General features: G+C 41.7%; 1 protein-coding gene across 5 annotated transcripts in view; it reads left to right on the plus strand.

Moving 5' to 3' along the window:
• AKAP13 (A-kinase anchoring protein 13) overlaps nucleotides 1-19,062 on the plus strand; it is a 526,300-nt gene that overhangs the window by 465,990 nt on the left and 41,248 nt on the right. For all 5 annotated transcript variants that reach the window (XM_082254313.1, XM_082254314.1, XM_082254315.1 and 2 more), the window contains 8 exons: nucleotides 633-700; nucleotides 2,638-2,701; nucleotides 4,849-4,987; nucleotides 9,343-9,455; nucleotides 11,293-11,439; nucleotides 13,967-14,217; nucleotides 17,669-17,794; nucleotides 17,880-17,997. In XM_082254313.1, the coding sequence (XP_082110439.1) occupies nucleotides 633-700; nucleotides 2,638-2,701; nucleotides 4,849-4,987; nucleotides 9,343-9,455; nucleotides 11,293-11,439; nucleotides 13,967-14,217; nucleotides 17,669-17,794; nucleotides 17,880-17,997 (1,026 nt within the window). The remainder of the gene's footprint in view (nucleotides 1-632; nucleotides 701-2,637; nucleotides 2,702-4,848; nucleotides 4,988-9,342; nucleotides 9,456-11,292; nucleotides 11,440-13,966; nucleotides 14,218-17,668; nucleotides 17,795-17,879; nucleotides 17,998-19,062) is intronic.

A 19,062-nucleotide genomic window follows, 5' to 3' on the forward strand; every position in this document is an offset into this window, starting at 1 on the left:
TGCCCCAGAACTGAAGAGCGGGGCCGGTGAAGGCGCATTGATTCCTGGGAGCGATGACGTTCGGGTCCCAGGAATCAATGCAAGCAGGAAGTGACGGCGCGGACCGTGGCCTCAGAGGGAGGAAGTGGAAGAAAGGTAAGTATATTTTCTTCAATAACAATGTAAGTAAACAAAAAAATCAGGACTATCCATTTCTTTTACAGGTGACACAGAGCAAGCGGATGGCCCAAAGTTGTTTTTGAGGCCGGAATTCTTAAGAATTAATTGAGAATTGCTGCTTTGTCCATCCAAGAAGATATTAAAGTGTTTGTTAATCAACAACCGTGTCACATATTGCACTCGTTTTATGTTGCCCTCTTTTACTTAATAAAAATATTACAAAAAAATAAGTTTTATTAGGCAGGCAATTTATCTATATCAATGATCGTTAACTTGTGATCTGCCCGATTTGTTCTTGTATTTTATGTGTGGCACAAGACAATTCCTCTTCTTTTAATGTGGTCCAGGAAGGTCAAAAGGTTGGACACCCCTGATGCAGAGTCTTGTGATGTGATACACCCTCTTGTCAAAAGCTTTTTTTTATGAAACTTTGTGTGTATATAACCTATTCATTATTTGTTTTCTTTTTTCAGATTGTAACTCTGTTGTACATAAAGGCTGCAGAGAGAGCTTCACTCCCTGTGCAAAAGTCAAAATGAAAGTAAGTTTCCTTCTAGTTTTCATGTCCCACTTATCATTTACTTACTCTTTTTTGTAACATCCAACCTAGGTTTGCCTGATGCTGTCACTGGAACAGATGTCCCTATGGGAACATTTTTCCTCACCTCCAGGTCTGGTGGTGACATCAGTAAAATAATTGGGTTTTCTATTACTTTCTGGTCAGGAGACGCCAGTCACTAGGACCAGTAGGGTGAACTTACCCTGCTGAAACACTGACAGCAATACAAACCTAAATGTAACCAATATGTTGCCTATGCATAAAGGGGTGTTTGGCAAATGCTGACATAATACAAGATCCAATGTAAACAAGTCAGCACACCAGATTCCAGTTAGACATTATTGGAGTTCCATACAAGGCCAACGTAACATTTGGGGGGCACAGCAATCCCCTTTGTCAAGGTGACCTACAGAACAACTAACATACAAAATATACTGTATGTTGATCTGTATGTCACTTTGACAAGAGGGTCCAATGTGCCCTCAAAAAATGAATTGGTCTGGTATGGAGCTCCAGTAGGGTCTTCAACTAAAAGCTGGCATGCTGGCTTTCTTAAGCAGGATTTATCGTGTTCCTGGTCTGTCCAAACTACATAAAAAAGTTTTTGTTTTTAAAATATTTTAAATGGATTCACAGGAATTAGGCATATTTGAATTTTGATATAGTACTGTTCTGTATGACACTTTTAAGAAACATCTTTCTCTTTGAACTAATCCTCACCATCACAAAAGAATGTACAAAGTAGAAGCGTTCAATGATGTAGTGTCTGGGCTGTGAGAATCCTATAGCCCTGTGGCAATGTTTACATAGGTATTTAGACAGGTGTGATCAGTCACACCCCTGTACCTCCTGTACTCACGTGTTGTGTTACGGTCTCCAAAACCTCCTCCTGACTATGGAAAGAATACAGTGCTGCTACCAATGCAATTGGGAAAACATTTTGCTAAATCTGTTTACAGGTGCTTTCCCCTTGCAATTTTCATATAATAAATATTAATATGTGGGCAGCACACTAGATAAGTTGTTAGCACTTCCGTTTAGCAGCACTAGGGCTCGAATTCCAGCTATGGAACCACCTGTGCTCTTGTGGTTTCTTCCGGAAACTCTGGTTTCCTCCCACACTCTTAAGACATGCTGGTAGGTTAATTTGCTCCTGTCTGAATTTGCCCTAGTTTGTGTATATATAAATGTGAATTGGGGATCTTAGATTGTAACTCACACTCACAAGTGCTTGAGGGCAGAGACTGATGTAAATGTACAGTATACAGTATATGTAAAGGTCTGCATAAATTAGCGGCGCTATATAAATGCTGTACTTGTAATACATAAAATAAATAAGTTGTGGCATCCAGATTAGTTACCAGCTAATGCATTGGGAGGATTGGAAAGGTAATGGTGACCCTTATATGCAGGCAATAGGCTCATTCTCATCTATTCACCTGAAGCTGGCCAAAGACCGTTAGAATCTGGTCCTGCCTAACCGGCCGAGATTTAAACCATGTATGGGGCAGGCGGATTTTTTTTTTTTTGAAAATCTTTTTATTTGGGTTTTTTCAAAGAAATTGAACAAACATACATAAACATATGAAAACAGTGGTAACAAAGCAACTGAAGTACATGGGGCAGGCTGATTTTATTGATCGATCAACTTTGTTACAACCAGCCTGTCGGATTTTTCTTGCGATTTTATTGGCAGCGGCTTTTGCTGCAAGCAATAATCACCTTGTGTTCTGGCTGGGATGGCTCCCCTCCCATCCATGGCTGGATTAAGTGTAGTCATTGCTAATTACTACCAGGTAATAAAACAACCGTGTGCATTGGTTCTGCTGGTTAAAAGGTGGATAATGCCGTTCCATTTGTTTTTATTAAACTGCTTTATTACTACAGCTGAACAGTAATGCATAATAAATGTCTTTCAGCAACAAAAAGTTCTGCAACCAAATGATACCTCCTCGTTACCTGTGGTCATAATGAGGAATAAAGGTGAGTAGTGTTTTTGTGTTTGATGAGTTGTTTGAATACAGGGCAATAATTAGAAATTGTCTATTAAAGGATAAGATCACTTTTGTAACATGTTACACCCATATTCAGGGTGTAACATGGTACAAATCCACCGGCCCCCCAAACCTCCCCGGCTCCCCATTGTGACAGATGCTAGGCAATCTTCTTCCCCGCCTCGCTGTCCTTCTCTGCAAAGAATACGCCTGGCCATGTCACTCGTTCAGAGTTCTGTGAGTAGAAAACGACAAGGTTCGGCAGCCTTTGTGGCTGTCGGCTTGTAGTTCTCAATGAACTACCATGGCATTTTTGAGCACTGAGCTTCCTGTTAGTGTATAACTGTTTGGCCATGCGATGTACAGCCAAACAGCTTACACAAAGAGTCTGCAAGAGCCCTGCATCGCACCCACGATCTGCTGATTGTGGGTGCAATGCTTTCCAGGTTCCCAACAAAAGAAAATGCACATTTTTTTACCTGCAAAAAGATGTGCATGTATTATTATTTTATTTTTTTTTTTTAAAGTGAACTTATCCTTAAAGACTCATTTGTGTGTCCCTATATTATTTAGAAGCTCCAAACATAGCAGATACAAGGCATTCTAATACTGAATTAACAGGACAGGTTGAGTGTTTGTTCTCCCCTTCCACTTTCTGCATCGGTTTCCTGCATCACATTCCAAATGCACTGCCCTTGCGACGCTGTGTTTGCTGCAGTGCGTTTCCAAAAGTAGTGCATGCACTAATTTAGGTGTTTTTTGCGATTTCAGCCTGTTAAAAATGAATGGACTGAAATCGCATTGCACAGAACTGCACGTGAATCGCACAGAAGCATGCTGCGCGATCCTGTGCCATTCACATGCAGTTCCCTAGTGTAAATGGGCCCTTAAGCTACATATCTATTGTGGGAAGAAGTGATGAGCTCAGGCGTGTTGGGACATTAGTCTGAACCCATCTAAGCTATCCTGCTAAGGTGTCAAATTCGACAGCCAATCATGGCCAGCGAAGGTTAAAAATATTCGAATTGTGCCGCGATATAGTGCTCAATAGACAAGAAAATGTTTCAAAAATGACAATTGATGGGTGATAAAAAATATATATATAAAATGTCACATAAATCCAAAATGATCATATAAACATTCCCCTTGCATGCAATTCCAGTTCAAAAAGAAAAGTGCAATCAAATCAGTGCAATCCAAAGTAAAGTCCATGCAAGCTGAAATACAACCTCCTTCAACCACTTGTGATCCACAGTGCTTTTTACTCCCTCCACACCTCACTGGTGCTCAAATAGCAAATAATGTGTATTCCCTGCCCCGCGCCACACTGATGCACGCAATTTGCATATGTAGCTGTAGGACGAGGAATGCCTCCGCTGCCTGTTATTGGCTGTCGGCTTCCTGGCGGGATAACTCAGGTGGGTTTGAACTCATGTCCAAACACACCTGAACTCATCCATAGTGGGAAGTAATAGGAGTAAATCAAGCATTTGCATGAATTTGAGTGATGTACAACAGCTGCCAAGTTGTTTGTATCATTACTCAGGCATGTCCATAAACCGCAAAATGGGAAAAAATCCCTTTATCTCTTTAAATCTGCTCATTTCATAAAATTACATTGTTAGTAGATGTCCCTATACTCTGTGCCAGTCTGTAAGGTCATATACCTTTTACCTATCTCCTATGTGAGATGCTTGGGAACTTTTATACTTTTTGATTTGATGACCTTCCCTTGTCCAAACTTAGAATGTGATAGAAATCTCATAGCTGCAAGAGAGAGAGACATTGTGTCTCCTATAAACATGATGTAAAAGCTTGATCTACTTCAATTGAGTTCTTTAGATCCCTATCAAAGAACTTTAATATAACAAGCAGAATATATTAAGTTATTTATATCAAATTATTCACTGAGATCTGTGATGCCAGTCCATCTAATGTCTGGATTGAACTCAAAAGTATAGAAGTGAGCACAAACAGGACTTATTTAATTACAGTGGTGGTAGTGAACGAATACATCCTGCAAATATGATTTTTAATGTACTAGTAATTACTAGTAATCTTTTTTTGCTATGCAGAAAATGTATTTGTCTTGCCATGTGATTGTTCTGTTCATTCATGGTGTGCATATTTTTTCAGGTTCCCAGCCGAAGGAAAGGCCTCGCTCAGCAGTCATTGCGCCAGATGAAGCTACCTTCTCATCTCTCAGCTTTGCAAACAGAAGGCCGCAGACGACAATCTCCATATCTAAGAGTATCTCCACACAGAATATTGCAGGGTATGTATGTCAGCATAGACCATTGTAGCTGCTGTGGAGCTAGATTTATTTTAGGGTGTTAAAAACTGCAGTGTGTAACCTATATATTTATACAAATATATTGAAAGTGGTTGTAAACCTCAGACATGAAATATGAATAAAGTATTGTAACGGAACCGCGACCCACACTGTACTTTTGGACTTCCGTCAGTATACGGCTTCCTCCATGTCGTGAACATAGATATCAGATTTTTCCAGCCACCCCTATACAAAGCTAGCCGACAACTTAGCTTGTACTGGAATTTTCTCCTCTATTAAACAGTTTCACACTCAATTTATACACACATGAGCACATCCCCCTCCTGATCAGGTTACCACACACAGGTAAGCCGCTGCCTGATTACATTATCATATGCAGATGAAATTGTATACAGAAATATAATTAACCGAACTAATTATCTTGCAATCTGGACAGTACAATATGAGTTCATTAACATTTAACAATGGAACAGACAGCTTAACAGAATCCGCATCACATCTCAATACACAAACAATAGGGACAGCCTGTCTCTGACATTGAAGTTCAATACACATTAGCATAGGTGTAAACACAGACCCCATTTGAATCAATCCAAACCATTAAGTATCTGTCTTTCACTCCCAGTGACAGTGAGTACCGTCACAAGCATATGCCTGTATAGTGTGTACTTGTCTCAGTCCAGAGAATGAAGTGTCATTTCTGTCCTCTGTTATCAGCATGAATCACTTCTGACCATTTTTCCTGACACCAAGAGATGGTGATCGGGGAGGGACCTCCAGCTGATTGACAGCCTTAGCTCTGTGTGCTGTATGAAGGGAGGTATGTCCCTTCCTTCCAACCAGCTGTCAGAGCTCTCCTCACTGAGCTCTGCAAAGTGTAACTTTAGCTCTCTGCCCCCTGACGGCACAGAAATACCCTTTGATCTATGTGTTTTAGGAGGCTGTGTGGAAGAGATAACAACAGATAAACAGGTACAACCTATGTAGGAGGATTTTTTCATCTCTGTGTATCACCCAAGGCCAGTCACTTCACTTGGTATATGTAAAGGCTTAAAACCACTTTAAACTAGAATTCCAAAAAGGCAGGTGTAAAGTTTTGGGAGAGATAATTTAATTTGTAAGTAACTTTAGCTTCCATAGTGCCATTCGCTAGAAATATAGCTTAAAAACATGGCACGCTCTGAATATGTTGTCCACATGCATCTGGTACCTAGGTCACACTGTATTGTTTGATTGAAGTAGTTGGCCCCATACATGTGATAAGGGATTAGTCAACATTGTGGCAATCTGCACAGTGTTGCTGGTACGGGAAGTGTGCTAGGCAATAGATAGTCTTACACATAACACCTACCAACCTAAAAGCTTCACATCTAAATGTTCTAGTGGTGATTTTTATACTTAAGATAAATTACAGGCATGGTATGTTTTATAAATTGTTATATTGTTCCAGCTTGGACCAGGTAACTATGTATAATACCATGCCTGGCCAATGTCCCTAGAAGCTGGAATCGCTGAAGCAGACACTGCTACTCTGCTGATCTCCACTTGCTTCCAGCGTATCCTGAAATCAGGAGGTCCGCTGCTCAGCATTTTCTGAATGAATTGGATAATCAGGGCAGTGACGTCATGCTCTCCACCTCGTCCAACCAGTGAACGCTTTGCAATTAATCAGAAGATGCAAATCATTCTCCGAATGGGAACCGTGCTGAGTGGCTGACTACCTGTGTTCAGAATACATCAGGCCAGCCACTTAGCACAGAACCCGGAGAACCTGGAAGAAAGCACAGATCACTGGAGTAGCTTCCAGGGACATTGACCAGGAATAGTATATACATAGTTTCATTGGTCCAAGCGGGTCTGATGTAAAAATATGCCATGTGTGGAATTATCCTTACATACATGTAATTATCCTTACATATACCCACTGAAGTGACTAGCCTCAGGTGATACACAGAGATGAAACAAATCCCCCTACATAAGTTGTACCGGTTTATTGGCAGTCATCTGTACTCCACAGACATTCAAAGTGTAGAATTTATGCAGCGTCTCTGAGCTTTCAAAAAGCAAGGGACTGCAAAGCTTAGTGGGAGCTGGTTGGAGGGAAGAGGAAGCAGCAGAGCCTTTCCCTTTCCACAGCAGGGTGTTTTCTGGAGCTCCCCCCCCCCCCCCCCTTTACCTCTTGGTGTCAGGAAACTTGTCAGAAGTGACTAATTCTGATACCAGAGGAATAAGGCAGCAGAAAGTGCTTTGGATTGAGACAAGTACACACTAGAGGGATATACTTTGTTCATATTTCATGTAAGATGTTTGCAACCACAATAACCCCTTCATGCTGACCTAACACAAATATGCGGCCTCACTGGACTGCACTTTTTTTCGGTGGAGCCTCATATTTGCATATCTCCCTTTGTGTTAGGAGCGCTGCGCACAATGCGATCCCATCACAGAGACCGGGGCCTCACGGAGAGCTCTTTGCTCCGTACTAACAATCCGGGCCCAGAACTCCCGATTCCGGGGCCCCTGAACACTGCGATAGCCTCTGATTTGTTATCACAGTGATCAGTCACTGTGAAACCGCCCCCATGTTTTTTCTGTGTAAATGGAGGACAGAGAGGCATTGCATCTCTCTCCCCTTGCAGATAAGTGTGGGTAAAAAAAATAAATAAAAAAAAAATGCAAAAAAAAACTAGATCAAGGTTTGATCTAGACTAGTTCCAGGGTTTGTGTTTGGGTAAAAGGTCAGGGTCAGTATTTTTTTTTTTTTAACCGGATTTTTTTAATTAGAATCTGTTTCAGCAAAGTGTAAAGGCCCGTACACACGTACCGATCGTCGGCATACAAACGTCGGTGGACGAAGGATCTGCCGATTGTACGCGTGTTAGTATGGTGCCTCCGACAGATGTCTGCGCACAATCCGCGGACAAAAGTCTTTCGTGCAAACATGAAAATATTTGTATGCCGACACCAGAACGGACGATTGTTCGCCTGTCAGTACACAATTCGGCCGACAGACCGCAGATTTGCAAGACTGGGCATGCTCAGAAAATAGAAAACACAGGGAAAGTTAACCATTACATGACATCACTTCTGCAGTCGGCGGACAAAATTCTTGTGCTGTCCTTGTGCTGTCTTTGCACTTTTCAGCAGACACCGACATCCCGGGGAGAAAAGAGGAACATTTGTAAGCCGACCATCGGTACGTGTGTACGGGGCTTTAGTGTTATAAATTTTAGGTAGGATAAAAAAAAAAAAGCAAAATGCGCGCTATTGTTTTTTGGGTTTACTACGGGTACAAACAACAATTAGCATACCCACATGTGGTATTAATGTGATCAGGAGGAGGAACAGGAGAATTTTATTTGTTTTTTTATTTGGTGGAAGGTTATGGTAGTAGCAAGAACTACCATATTTTCACGACTAGAAGGCGCACCGGATTATAAGGCGCAGTATCAGTGAACGGTAAATTTTCAAACTATTTTCATATATAAGGCGCACTTTTTTTTGGAATGTTGATCCGCGCGAGGTTTACTGGCAGGTGCTCATCGCGATCCCTCGGATGACAGTTCTGGTGGATACTTTATGGCAGGCTTCCACTATCCACTGGCACACAGTGGCATAACTGGCGCGGCGTTGCCTCCCGGTCTTCGTGAAGGAGTGCTCTCCTTCCATAATCCAGTTTTCCCACATGATTCGCAGTTTCGCTTTGAAGGAACGATTGACACTTATGTCCAGTGGTTGCACCCCTTTGGTCAAACCATCCAGTTAACGGTAAATTTTCAGGATTATAAGGCGCACTGCCAGTTTTTGATCAAGTTTTAGGATTTTCAGTGTGCCTTATAGTCCAAAAATACAGTATATAGCTAAACTAAAAAAATATATATTTTTATTTTACTATTTTGGGCCAGTTTTCCTTTGATAATAAAAAATAAATTAGGAGATATCCATTACTATTTACCGTCAAATGAAAGTCCACTTTGTCCTGAAAAAAAAAAATCAAGGGATAATCTGCCTGGATGCACAAAGTAGTTATATGTACAGTTTTGCTAACACATTTCAAAGTTGCAAAATTGTGCTTAGGCATTTAAACTTGTTTTACCCTTAGGCATGAATGGGGTTAATATTTAGCTACTTATTGCACTAGGCTTGTGGTGAATCCTTGCTTCTCAGTTAATCCATTCCCCTGATCCTTTTGTTCTGACTTTGGATGCATTAAAATGGTTAAACAGTGGTCAATCCATAAACTGTACACACATGGCATTTTAAGTGCTTACCTAGGAAATTCTTCCAATGTTTCCATTAGCTCTGTAGTAATTTTGTTCTGGGACCTTTTTATTTAGGGTTGGATGTGATGAAAACATTTGGGGCAACTGGAAAGTTCTGTCACAGTCAACGGATTCTTTGCACAAAATCAGCAGGGTCAATGAATCTACAGAGTCCCTTGTCGATGAAGGTAAGACCCCCCCATGTACAATGTACTGTTTCTGTTCACCATAAACTTCTATATTAAACTTCTAGTATATGTGCCCCTGTTGGGGAGATTCAGCCTCTCTATTTGTCCTGTTTACTGTTCTCATTGAAAGTAAAAGAAAATACCACATTTTGGGTTGTCCCCAGAGAAGTAATAGAGGGGACATTTTCCAATGGGGACACTATGTCTGGTGCACTTCCTGTTTTGGTTATGGGACAGGAAGTGAAGATAAATCTCCTCAATGGGACACAGATGGCAAAAAAAATAAGAAACTAACACGGGTTATAACCTTCCTGTACTAAAAATTTAAAAAAAAGTTTTGCCTTTACTTCTACTTTAAAGCAATTTCCACAAGAAAAAAAATTGACACATAGCTTAGGATAAGTTTCAACAAGAGGGTGATTGAATTAATTTGCACTGCTTATGTTAGGGACTTAGTTCGTAGACCGCCAAGAGCTAGGAGGAGATAATACTATTCCTCCACCCAATAACTTGTAAATATGTGTGATCAAAGCTGGCCATACATGGATCGAAGGAGCCGACCGATCTTCGATCCATCTATGGCCATTCCCGTTCATATCTGTCAATTTGATCTCTCGTTAACCAGCTTGTTGGAATATTTTGCTTCCATCAGCGTATGCAGCCAATTGGCGACAGAGCTCATCAGTGTATTCCAACTGCAGGGATGTCCTGCTGTCAGAATACCATGACACAGTGGGGGGAGGAGTCCTCTATCCACCCCGACTATGTAGATGGGGTGGATCGGTTCAGTTTTTTTAATTCAGTCCACTGGACCATTAAAACATATATGGCCAGCTTAAAGCGGAATTCAATCCGAAAGGGGACATTCCGCTTTAAGTCCTCCTCCCCTGCCACATTTGCCATGTAATTTATTTGGGGGTGGGGGGGCATTACATGGGGGGCATTTACTGATACCCACTTCCGCTCAGATCGCCTAGGCAGTTTGAGTGGAAGTTCTACTTTGTCCCTCCTCCCCTTCCTGCAGTCTTCTGGGACTCACCACAGGTCCTAGAAGACTGTGGGACCATTCACAATGCGCAGCGTGGCCCGCTCATGCACAGTGGGCAGCTGGCTGTGATGCTGAAAACTGCATAACCAGCTGCCCACAGTTAAGTGGCCCAAGCCGGGAACCCGAAGGCTAGTGAGGTACTAGCCAGGGTGAGCGGATGGTTCTGGATCCCCAGTCAGGTAAGGGTTCTTTAATTAAAAGTCAGCAGCTACAGGATTTGTAGCTGCTAACTTTTATTTATATTTTTCCAGTGAACATCCTATTCAGACTCGATTCACACTGCCGCGACTTGTCAGGCGACTTGTCAGCCTGACAAGTCGCGGTCCATTGACTGTTACAGGACCCTTTCTAATAGGAGCGACACAAGTCGCTCCGACTTAGAAAAAGGGTCCTGTACTACTTCGGGGCGACCTTGGAGCGACTTGCATAGGCATTCATTATATGAAGTCCGTGCAAGTCGCGCCGAAGTCGCGGTGCACGCGACTTCACAAGTCGCCCCCGAAGTAGTACAGAGTCGTGTCGCCATAGTGTGAACCGACTCTTAAAGTTTTTTGACAAGATTACAATATGCTGAAATTCACTAAAAGTCTGACTATATATACCAAACCATATTTTACTTTGTTTTAGTACATTATTTATGCATATTATATTTTCTGTAAGCTGTAACATTCAGAATGGTACCTTCATTTAGGTTTTTATGATTGTTTTTTTAATCTGGACATATTTTGAAACTCATGTGTTTTAGTTGGATATGCCATCTGTAATAATATCTCTTTACTCCATGGACAGGCACAGACATGAATGAAGGACAGCTCATGGGGGAGTTTGAGGCAGATTCCAAGCAGCTGGAAGCAGAATCCTGGAGTCAGACAGTGGACAGCAAGTTTCTTAAACCGCTAAAGAAAGAAGTGGTGAAACGGCAGGACGTGATCTACGGTAAGAACTAAACTTTAGTACTCAGGAACGGCATGGAGTAGTTGAACCCAGCATCAGTGTAAAGAGAACCGAGTTGGGCCACTCAATGAGTGCTCCTCTGGGGTGGGTGTGGAAAAACAACAAAGAAAGAAACCATGCCGGCTCTGGTGCAATATCTTTTATTACAATGGTAAAAACAAACAGCGTTGTACTCCCAGATTTAGTACTTGTGACCGGCACATCTGATAATACACCGCCGCTTCAAACCTCCTTGTCACTGGATTCTGTCTCTCAGACGATCAGTGAAGAGTCCGTGGTTAGTGATCCACCTGGGGCAGCCACGCTAGTATGCTGACACACCGCTGACTGCAGCGAGAAGGCAGAATATTTGTAGCCACTGAGCAAAGGGCACCGTGTTTTGCACCTCAACTGACTGACAGCTGCCAAGGGGTGGGGTGGGTCAATGTTTGCCATGACAACGCATTTCGGAGGCATGGCCTCATTTTTCAAGTTCACCCAGCAACAATAGGCAGTTCCGGCTGAACTGGCCGAGATTGAAACCATGTACGGGCAGGCTGATTATACCCAAGATTGATCAACTTTGGTACAACCAGCCTGTCTGATTTTACATGCTATGGCCATCTAAGAGTTTGTTACCCCAACACTTCATATTCCTGATATGTGCCTGCTGTGCCATGTACTTGTATGAAAAAGTCTCCTGTTCTCTTTGTATTGCTTCCTTTGTGTGAAATCCCCGGTGTTCCTGCCAGTCCCTCTGCTTCCCTAATAAAAACTGACCACACTAAGCAGAAGAGCACACTGTGGTCAGTTCTCTAGCTATGCTGGGAACTCAGGGTGCTCTCCTCCTATGATCATACTTGTCGTATCACACCCCCACTGCACAGCTATTCACTGTGAAGCTCAGTGTGCTGCTGCTTTTCCTCCTCCCCCCAGCTTTTATGCAGCTGAGAATAGAGGGAATGTGATCACATATAAAAAAGGGGAAAAAATATATATAATGACTTATTTTATATCTATACAAACATGTTTTGCCTTTCATTTCGATGTTAAACTGAATTGATTGTTTTACAAGGTGATTGTTTACAATCACTTAAGAGAGGAGAGTAAGAGTCGGTTCACACTAGCGTGACTTGTCAGCCTGACAAGTTGCACTCCCTCGCGGTCCATTGACAGCTACAGGACCCGTTCTAATAGGAGCGACACAAGTCGCTCCGACTTGGAAAAAGGGTCCTGTACTACTTCGGGCGACTTGCATAGACTTCCATTATGTGAAGTCCCTGCAAGTCGCTCCGAAGTCGTGGTGCATGGTAATGCACAAGTCACCCCCGAGTAGTACAGAGTCGTGTCGCCCCAGTGTGAACTGACTCTAAGACCATCCAATAAACGAGCAAGTAAGAGAGAGCAAAAAAAGTGAAAGGAGACAGTGGAAAAAGGGCTTGGTGGTAAGGGAAGGAAAGGAGCAGGACCAGTTAAAGCAGCCTTTTTCAACCAGGGTGCCATGAGTTTTCTTCAGGGGTGCCTTGGAAAAATACCTAAAAATTGATCAAAAATTGTATACAAACCAGTAGGTGGATCAAGCCTGCCTTTTAGTTACACAAAGTCACGGGTTTTCTTTATGCAGCAATATGACTTTCTAGACACCGGCATCCTAACAATGAATGATGTCATCAGTTAATAAGGAGGGTGTCTGTTGCCTCCACAGCATCCTTGTTTGACTCTCCACTGCTCTTCTCCCTCAGAACTGGGGTCACATTAGACTGATAGAGCGAAATTAAGGGAGAAGAGAAACATAGGAATATTAGTCAGTATCCGTATGCAAAAGTGTACTTGCTTTCGAAGAATAAATCAGCTCTAACGTTGAGTGTCTACATGTGTGGATGTTGCTGTGTTATGTAAAACTATTAGAATAGATTTTTATATTTTAGAATGAGGTGCCGAGACTGTCCATAATTTTAAAGGGTTCCTTGAGATTGTCTATAAATTTAAAGGGTGCCTTAACTGAAAAAAGGTTGAGAAACACTGAGTTAGAGCACCACCATTTCAAAACCATTTACCTTAAAACAAGGTGGATGTTAGTTGGTCTATAAAGAAACATCAGTCTCAGGGGAAAGATTAAGTAATCAAAGGGGAACAACCCTTTCTAATTTTTTTAACCTTATCATGGAGTCACAAGTTTGTCATACATTAAATACAGGGCCCTCTTTATTATTGATTGGACCCTGGGCAAACATTTTCTTGGGCCCTCCCAAATCCACTCATCAACTATTCTCAGGCAGTGCGGGCTCAAAGGGCAGCTGCTTTAGGACCCACAACAATGACTGGGCCCGGGGCAGCTGCCCCTTTTGCCCTGCCATAAAGACGGCCCTAACTAAATACCATGACATTTTCTTTGATTGTGTAAACATTGACTGTTTTTAACAAATTACAGTCTGTATTGAACTGGTTGTTAGTCATATGAATTATTTTCAGTGGTCAGCTATAATGTGTACATACGAGTTTGATTTATCTTCCTGGTCCTTTTTCGCAGAGCTCATGCAGACAGAAATGCATCATGTCCGGACTCTGAAGATTATGAGTGAAGTCTACTACCGGGGAATGCTGACTGAGCTGCAGTTTGAGCAGAAAGTTCTAGAGAAGATCTTCCCATGCATAGATGACTTGCTGAACATTCACACCCAATTCTTCCAACGGATTCTGGACAGAAAAAAGGAGTCTGTGGCTGAAAAAAGAGAGAATAACTATGTCATCAGAAGGATTGGGGATATCCTGGTGAACCAGGTAATATCTGTCGTGTAGTAAGGATGATCTAATTTATATATATATATATATATATTCACACACACACCTATAGTGTCAAAAGCATTGGGACACCTGCCTTTACACACACATGAACTTTAATGGCATCCCAGTCTTAGTCCGTAGGGTTCAATATTGGGTTGACCTCACCCTTTGCAGCTATAACAGCTTCAACTCTTCTGGGAAGGCTGTCCACAAGGTTTAGGAGTGTGTCTATGGGAATGTTTGATCATTCTTCCAGAAGCACATTTGTAAGGTCAGGCACTAACGTGGAGGAGAAGGTCTGGCTCGCCGTTTTCGCTCTAATTCATCCCAAAGGTGCTCGATCAGGTTGAGGTCAGCACTGGCTGTGGAAACTTCACACTGGACCTCATGTAACTTGGATTCTGTGCCTCTCCATATCTTCCTCTAGACCAGGGGTCTTCAAAGTTCAAACTATGGCCCTCCAGTTTTACAATGCCTCATGGGATGTGTAGTTCCACAAAAGCTGGACGACCGTAGTTGGAGGATCCCTGCTCTAAACTCTGGGACCTTGATTTCCAAATGAAATGCAAAATTTTCCAGAGTCAGTGATGATTTGGGGAGCCATGTCTTCTGCTGGTGTTTGTCCACTGTGTTTTATCAAGTCCAAAGTCAGTGCAGCCCTCTACCAGGAAATTCCAGAGCACTTCATGCTGACCAGCTTTATGGAGATACAGATTTCAATTTCCAGCAGCATTTGGCACCTGCTTACACTGCCAGAAGTACCAATGCTTGGTTTAATGATCAAGATATCACTGCTTGATTGGCCAGCAAACTCCCCTGACCTAAACCCCATAAGGAATATGTGGGGTGTTGTCAAGAGGAAGATGAGAGACTTCAGACCCAACAATGCAGATGAGCTGAAGGCCGCTATCAAAGGAACCTTGGCTTCCATAACACCTCAGCAGTGCCACAGGCTGATCGCCTCCATGCCACACCGCATTGATGCAGTAATTCATGCAAAAGGAGCTCCGACCAAGTATTGAGTGCATACTATACTGTACATGGACATACTTTTCAGTAAGCCAACATTTCTGCATTAAAAATACTTTTTTTTATTGGTCTTATGCAAGATTCAAATTTTCTGAGATACAGAATTTTGGGGTTTCACTAGCTGTAAGCCATAGTCAAAAATAAGAGAAAAAAAATGTTTGAAATATATCACTCTGTGTGTAATGCATCTATATAAAATAGAAGTTTCACTTTTTGAATTGAATTACTGAAATAAATTAAATTTTGCATGATATTCTTGGGGACCCCTCAGATTACCTGGAGCTAGTGTCCCCATCAGCAGATTTCCGCTCTATTACTTTACTGGGGGCAACCCAAAATTTGGGATTTTCTTTTACTTTTACCTTCAATGATAATATTAAACAGGACAAATATAGAGGATGAATCTCCTTAATGGGAGCACAGACAGCAATAAAAAATTGACAAGCGTTCTAATCCATCTCCCCTTTATCCAAAACTAGTTTTGCGTTTAGTTATACTTTAAGCTGGGTATACGCTAATAGAATTTAGAACCAAAATTCGTCCAAAAACTCCTGGAAAATTTCTTAGTTTTTATTTATTATAGGTACTTATATAGCATCATCAATTTGCTAGATTCCCACAAATGATGGAACAATAGAAAAGTAGGAAAACTGCCCTTGTAAAATTGGCCAGGTACCAGTAGTTTCACTGGGGGTTTTGCAGAAAATTGTGAAAGAATCATTTTCTGGTTTGGATCTTTATCACCGTGTATTTACACAGCGCTTCACATATATATTATACATTCACATTTGAATGTTGTTAGTAGTTAAAGATCTCGTTCACTTGTCACATGTTGGAATGAATGGACTTTACCGAATGAAAACAACATACACTGAATTTTGTACATTCTAGAAATCTTTTCCATCCTGCTCCCTCAATTTTTCTCATTACTGCAGTAAAATAAAAAAACGAATGGCCATTTGACCCCAATAATGATTGGAAAACAAATCATTAAAGCTGGACCACTTTATTAAAGGAAAAGTTCACATTTGAACAAAAACAAATAAATGCACATTTTTTTTTTTTTTTTGCAGGTAAAAAATATTTTTTTGTTTTAGGAGGATCCTGGAAAGCATTGTACCTGTGTTCAGGAGATTACTGATGCCATGCATGTCTCCTGCAGACTGTTCGTGTAAGCCGTCTGCCCGTACGCTGTATAGGCAGGCAGATTTACACTGACCGGAAGAATAAAAGAACTACCACAGTGCTTAACAGCGTTGTGGTAGATCATTAAGAACTACAAGCTGACTGCCGCAAAGGCTGTCAACAAAGCCGCACTCTCTTTGAATTGTGGCAGTGAGTGCAGGGAGAAGATCCCCTCATCTCGCTGCCACACAAAGGGGAGATGGAGGGGGGAGTGGTCTGATGCTGAACATGTTACACCTTAAATATAGGTATTATGTTCAGAAAGGTGAACTTTTCCTTTAAACATAACAATATATCTGGCACAGGGGTGATTCTCTAAGATAAACAATTTAAATGAAAAAATCAAGTCCATATAAAATTGTCCATTAATAGGCATAGTATATACTATGGATGGCGGCAGCTATCTCCTCAGAGTCTAGCAGGCTCTATGTCTGGAAATAAATTGCTTATATACTACACTTAGGCGGCGCTTCCTTTTTGCCCTCCCCTTATTTATCCTTTAAATATCACCTACAAGTAACAGTGGAGTTATGTCTTTTTTCTTTCTATTTTTCATTGCTCAAACCCCCTCCCCAAGACAGATGAGAAGGATGCTCTTGGTATACTATGTAGAAGGGATTCCATGCAAGTTTTAATTACTGTAACTATATACGTAAATTGGGTTGATTTTCCAAAACTGGAGAAGGCAACATCTGGTGCAGCTGTGCATGGTAGCCAGTCAACTTCTTACTTCAGCTTGTTCAAATAAGCTTTGACAAGTCATTTTTCAAGTCTTTTTAAGTCTTGTTGGAATATCCAGTAAACACCCCATAAACACTAATTACATAATTACCAGTTGATTGTTAATAAGCAAAGCTCATTTAGTGCCGGTTCACACTGCAGCGGCACGACTTCGGGGGTGACCTGTAAAGTCGCGTGCACCGCGACTTCGGCGCGACTTGCACGGACTTCATAAAATGAAAGTCTATGCAAGTCACTCCAGGTCGCCTCGAAGTAGTACAGGACCCTTTTTCTAAGTCGGAGCGACTTGTGTCGCTCCTATTAGAACGGTTCCTGTACCGAACAGTGGGAGCGCGACAGACCGCGACTTGTCAGGCTGACAAGTCACGGTCCAAGTCGTATCAGTGTGAATGGGCTCTTACTGTTACTCTTTGTTTTTATAGTTCTTTGTAACAATGGGAAACATTCCATATTTTATTACTGAAAATGCAATATTTATTTGTTTTTTTTGCAGTTCTCTGGTGAAAAAGCTGAACACATGAAGAGAACATATGGTAAATTTTGTGGCCACCACAATGAAGCGGTGAATTATTTCAAGGATTTGCTGTCCAAGGAGAAGAGGTTTCAGGCCTTTATTAAGGTAATGGAAATAACTGAATCTTTATGTGGTAGATATTTCTGGTTTCAAAACTGTGCACAGAACTAATAGTCTGTTTTTGTTTTAGAAAAAGGGAAGTAGTACATTAGTCCGCCGCCTGGGGATCCCAGAATGCATACTACTGGTTACCCAAAGGATAACAAAGTACCCAGTGCTTTTACAGAGAATACTGCAATATACAAAGGGTAATCATTTTGTGTCTTTTAAGTTAGATTGCTTTTTGTACTATAGACTTATCAATGTAAGTTGTGTGTCATGAGTAGTAATTTGATTAGTGATGTTTCATCATTGCCTCTACTGAAAACCTGCATAAAGACACGTCCCCAATTTCATTTTTAGATATCATGTACATGGGAGCATTTGCCCCAAGCAGCTTTAACAGGTTGCTTATTTTTGGTGCCCTGCATGTCACGAATTTGCATACAGACACACATGGGCATGAATAAGGTGACTGTATGCAGCTATGCTCCGCTGTAAGCATGAAGTAGATAATGCGTGTTACGTTTTGAATGCACCCTACCTGTGTTCAGGATATGTGCACATCTGCTACTTTATGCTAAAAGCAGCGAATAGCCACATGCTTACAGCCGCCTTCACCTATTCATATTTATGGTAGGCTTTACACAGCCCCAGGAAATCCAGGACACCAAAAATATGCAGCCGGTTTACACTGCCCATGTGCATTTTCTGTACATGTGCAAATGTAGCCAAGTCCAAATGCCTAACAATTTCTGATACTTAGATGGGTCAAACTGACAGAATGTATACTGGTCTTGCGTGCTACATTTCCCAGAGATGTTGAAAAATGTAGTTGTATGTAATGTAATCCGGCATTCAGTAGTGTGTGGTAGTCTACCCACTATTCATCAAAAGAAAGCAAGACTGCTTCCTTTAGTGATTGTTGTTGTCACAAAGAGACACTGACCTTTCTACTTCAGAGCAAAGTGTCAACAAGGTATTCTCACCCAGCCATTCTACCTCCCCACTGTAGGTAAGCTCAGGAGTAGTAGCTTACCTGGGTGAATGACATCACTACAACTTCCCACATGAAGCACTGTCATATGTGGGTGCTCACATGCTCCCCAATACCTGGAAACTCACCTCTGTTTGAGCAACAGGGCAAGGGCTTAGACAAAGGCAACAAACATCCAGGATTGGAGAGTAGAACTTGCTGGAGAAAGGGGGGGGGGGGGGGGAGTTGAGCTTTAATCAGACACTGAAATTTAGTTCAAAAGTAAGGCCGACCATAC

This window comes from Pelophylax lessonae (genome assembly GCF_965119305.1).
Source record: "Pelophylax lessonae genome assembly, chromosome: 4".
NCBI classification, from domain to species: Eukaryota; Metazoa; Chordata; class Amphibia; order Anura; family Ranidae; genus Pelophylax; species Pelophylax lessonae.